Source organism: Lolium rigidum, chromosome 3 (genome assembly GCF_022539505.1).
Source record: "Lolium rigidum isolate FL_2022 chromosome 3, APGP_CSIRO_Lrig_0.1, whole genome shotgun sequence".
Lineage (NCBI taxonomy): Eukaryota > Viridiplantae > Streptophyta > Magnoliopsida > Poales > Poaceae > Lolium > Lolium rigidum.
The window spans coordinates 405,615,718-405,620,133 of record NC_061510.1 but is presented as its reverse complement, the minus strand read 5'-3'; the positions used below and the strand labels follow the sequence as shown (position 1 = coordinate 405,620,133).

The 4,416-nt window shown below is 44.2% G+C and overlaps 1 protein-coding gene across 1 annotated transcript; it reads left to right on the top strand.

Moving 5' to 3' along the window:
* The first annotated feature begins 354 nt into the window (after nt 1–354).
* Nucleotides 355–4,196, top strand: LOC124704657. Its single transcript, XM_047236927.1, has 6 exons — nt 355–900; nt 2,483–3,059; nt 3,157–3,257; nt 3,325–3,405; nt 3,498–3,625; nt 3,738–4,196. Exons 1-6 carry the CDS (start codon nt 370–372, stop codon nt 3,877–3,879), a joined length of 1,560 nt encoding a protein of 519 aa, XP_047092883.1. The 5' UTR covers nt 355–369; the 3' UTR covers nt 3,880–4,196.
* The last annotated feature ends 220 nt before the right edge of the window (nt 4,197–4,416 follow it).

Here is a 4,416-nt window from a genome sequence, read left to right as displayed (position 1 = left end):
GCGCTCCTGCTCCAGCCTTCTTCTCTTCTAGTATCTTTCAACTTGCTCTCGCCGCCTATCTATGTACTGTATGCACTACTGTGGACTATGCTCTTGCTGCAAGCTCCGGCTGCGCTGTGCAGTTTACCGGTTCCTCCACACCATCTCACCACTCTTCAAATAGCCCTTCTCCTCCTCCTCCTGGCCTGCTTGATTTGATACCCCAGCTTCACTCGATGCATCTGCTGGCCAGCCGCAGTTTATGCCTTATTGTAACACCGCGCGCACCATGATTCATTGTAACCATCTCACTGCAATGCACGCAGGTAGCGCCGCCGCCCCCGCCCGGCTAGCCCATCTTCTCGAGACGAGCCGCCCGCCCGCCGCGCCATGGAGGGGTTCGGGAACCCTCCGCTCAGCGCCTCTGCCGAAGTCGTCATGAAGAAGAGGCCCAGGAGCGTCGCCTCCAGGAAGCCACGGCCCAAGGAGCAGCTCGCCTCCGAGTACAAGGACATCTCCTGCGCGCCCTCCCCGGACGACCACCTCGGCACCAGCCACCGCAGCAGGAAGGAGCTCTTCCTCAACGGCCCTCAAATCAGGGGCTCCAGGCCGCACGACGTGTCCAACAAGGCTAGGAGAGAGGACAGGGATCATGATGCTGCCCACGCCCGCACCGCCACTGTAATAAAGCATAGCAGCCCGGCACCGTCCTGCTCAACAAACTCTGGACCCCCCCTCGACGCCTCACACTTGCCCTCACGAGACACCACTGATGCGCCACCACCACCAAATAGGTTGAGAAAAGTTAAGCTCAAGGTTAGCGGACTTAACCGGACTATACAGACCAAACCCATCCAAGAGGTTGCTGACGCTGGCCCTCCTGGCACGTCCGATGCCTCTTCTCATCGCCATAAGCACAAGGTTCGCCGTTTCTACTCTATTTTTTTTTAAAGTAGCAGCTTAGCATTGCGCAGAACATGGCTATTATTAGATATTTAAAACTTGTCTATTTTTCAAGTAGCAGCTTAGTATTTCTCAATGCTAGTATTTGTCGTATTCGGAATGGTAGCCTTTGTCGGATGTCCGAATAGTAGTAGTCTATGTTGCAGTGGAGTATATGCTAATGAGTCCATGTCGTTTTGCTGTCGGGTCAACTCTCTTGCCCTGACTTTTCAAAATGCCCTGTTATGCTTTCTATTAGGTATATGCTTGACTGACATGGTAAATATATTTAAGTAGAAGCTTAGTATTGCACTGAACATAAAACTTGTCTATTCTTTCAAGTTTCAAGTAGCAGCTGATATGGTGAGATGCTTTTATCTGTCATTTAACTGTACAATGTACTTATTTTGGAGCTTAATGAAATAACTCTACTCCACTCAATGGTAGTCTTTGTCATATTTGGAATGGTAGGCTTTGTTGGATGTCCGAAATCCAAATGGTAGTCTCTGCTGCAGTGGAGTATATGCTAATTAGCCCATGTCATTTTCCTGTTGGGTCAACTCTCCTGTCCATGATTTTTTTTTAAATCCCCTGTTATGGTTTCTCTTAGGTACCTGCTTGACTGATATGATAAATACGAGTTACTATATTTTAAGTAGCAGCTTCGTATTGCACAGAATATAAAACTTGTCTATTTTTTCAAGTAGCAGCTGATATGGTGAGATGCTTTTATCTGTCATTTAACTATACAATTTACTTATTTTGGAGCTTAATGAAATAACTCTACTCATTCAATTATTGCGAATGTGAAAATAAGACCAATATGGCTGTAACAAGGATTACCCTTTTGTCGGATTCAGAATGGTAGTCTTTGTCGGATTCGGAATGGCAGTCTCTGTTGCAACAGCGAGTGTATGCTAATGAGTCCATGTAGTTTTGCTGTTGGTTCTACTCTCTTCTCCATGACTTCTCAAAATTCCTTTTTATGGTTTCTCTTAAGTTTCTGCTTGACTGATATGGTAAAGACGAGTTACTATATTTAGGTAGCAGCTTAGTATTGCACAGAACATAAAACTAGTCTATTTTTTCAAGTATAGCAGCTTAGTATTGTTTGTAGGTAGTTGGGGAGATACTTTTATATGTCATTTAACAGTACAATGTACGTATTTTGGAGCTTAATGAAATAACTCTATGCGTTCAATTATTGCAAATGTGAAAATAAGACCAATATGTCTGTAACAAGGATTACTCTTTTGGATCTCAAGAAAAAGGATTACTCTTTTGTCGGATTCGGAATGGTAGTTTTTGTCGGATTTGGAATGGTAGTCTTTGTCGGATTCGGAATGGTAGTCTTTGTCGGATTCGGAATGGCAGTCTGTATTGCAGCGGGGAGTGTATGCTAATGAGTCCACGTAGTCTTGCTGTTGGCTCTAGTTCTTGTCCATGACTTTTCAAAATGCCTTGTTATGGTTTCTCTTAAGTATCTGATTGACTGAAGTGGTAGATGGGAGTTACTTCGTTTAACTTGCTGGGCTCTAAGTTGCTCCCTCTTTTTTATTAGGATTCTGGTGAGCAGAAGCATTACAGTAGAAGCAAAGATACTCATGGTAATCGCACTGATGGAAAACGTGGAGATAAGCAGGACATTTCACCATCTTCTGACCTTGTTCGCAAGAGCAAAAGGGTTCCTAAGAAGCGAACTCTTGATTCTGATGATGAAGATGGTGAATTACGTTATCTTGAAAAACTTAAGGTGGCCAAAGCTGCACAAGAACATCCCATAGCTACTAACAGTCCTCTAGCTTATGGTTATGGCGAGGATGGTCTCAGGAAAAAGAAGCTACCCAAGGTTTCTAGAACTAAGGGCTCTCCATATGAAGTGGACAATGACTTCACAATGTCACAATCTAGCAGAGATGATAGGAAAAACTTGGAATTGGAGGATGGTGATGATTTTATTGAAGAGGATGAATCTGGGTTGGATGAGCCTAGGAGACTGAAGGAAGCTGATTCACCTTCAAGTGTAAAGGTTGAAGCTCCTGGCCTCACAACCAGGCAGCGAGCCCTTCATGGCAGGGTTGGCCATGGTGAAAGTGTGATTGAATATCCTGACGGATTGCCAGCTGCTACATCAAGAAGTACAGTTCCTAGTATATATGTTTATATGACTATTTATTAGTGTGATGTGCTGTGCCTCAGATAGGATGCTAAATGGTGTTGGTATTTAATGTGCAGAGCAAAAGGAGAAGCTTCCAGACGTGGAGATACAAGCCAAGAAAGCAGAAGTGGCTCAGAGGCGTAAGATGCAAGTTGAGAAGGCAGAGAGGGAGCAACAGGTTTGTTTCTGGTTGATAGTTTCTTTTTCCTGTTTGGTGACCAGCTTTAATGATTTCTGCTGTACAGGCTGAAGCAATGAGGAAAATACTTGGGATTGATACTGAGAAGAAAAAGGAAGAGAGGAAACAGAAAGAACGGGAAGACAAGGTACAGTTCTCCGGAGTTGTGCAGTAGCTGTCATTTCTTCCCTTGCTAGCTATAATGGTAATTACATTATTTCTTCTCATTCTTTCCCGCAGGAAAAACAAGCAAGGTTTGAGGAATATAAAAGAAGCTGTATCCAGTGTGTCATGGGACCAGAAGGAACTGTTATTACATTCCCTGATTCCATTGGCCTGCCTAGCATATTTAGTTCGAAACCTAGCAGGTTAGATACTACTGGCCATTTAATGTGTACTATTTTCAGCGGCCCATTTTAGAAATCTCCTTGCAGTTATGAGCTTACACTAAACATCCCTTGCCTGTTTTCATTTTCCCAGCTATCCTCCTCCAAGGGAGAAGTGCGCAGGCCCGTCGTGCCCAAACCCTTACAAGTACCGTGACTCCAAGACAAAGCTTCCACTCTGCAGTCTGGAGTGCTACAAGGCTGTCCAGGGAAGCAATCGGACGATGGCATGCTGATCCCGCAAGTAATGCAGCAACCTTAAACACCAGGGAGCTGGAGAACTGTGTATTTTGCCTAATGCCAGCTTGTTTGCTGTTTCTGTGACATCCCTTATAACTAGTCTAATGACCGAGCGCATCGGCGACAGATGAGGTGCTTGCTTGCTGGTTTCCCTTTTTGGCTCCAGCTGTGGATGCAAGCAGGGCCTTGTAAAAGAGTTTGGTTCATGTATGTGCTGTCTGACAAGTGGGGAATTAACCATATCCATTGTACAGTAGTCTTGAGGCTTCATGTGGTGTTAGTAAATGATGAAATGAGCTGTGTTTGGTTGATATGTGCACTGCATTGTGATTAGTCTCTGGGCGTGTTTGTGAGTTGTTTTTTTTTTTTTTTTTTTGAAAAAGTGTGAGTTGGTTTCTGTGAAACTAGATTGGTGGTAAGCCCATAGAAAGGTATAACTGCATTCAAAAACTGCATCCTTTTTTTTTTAGAGTAAATCAAATTGCGTTTTCATTGTGCAGCTTGGTGAAGGTGGAACCGTCACACGATTGATG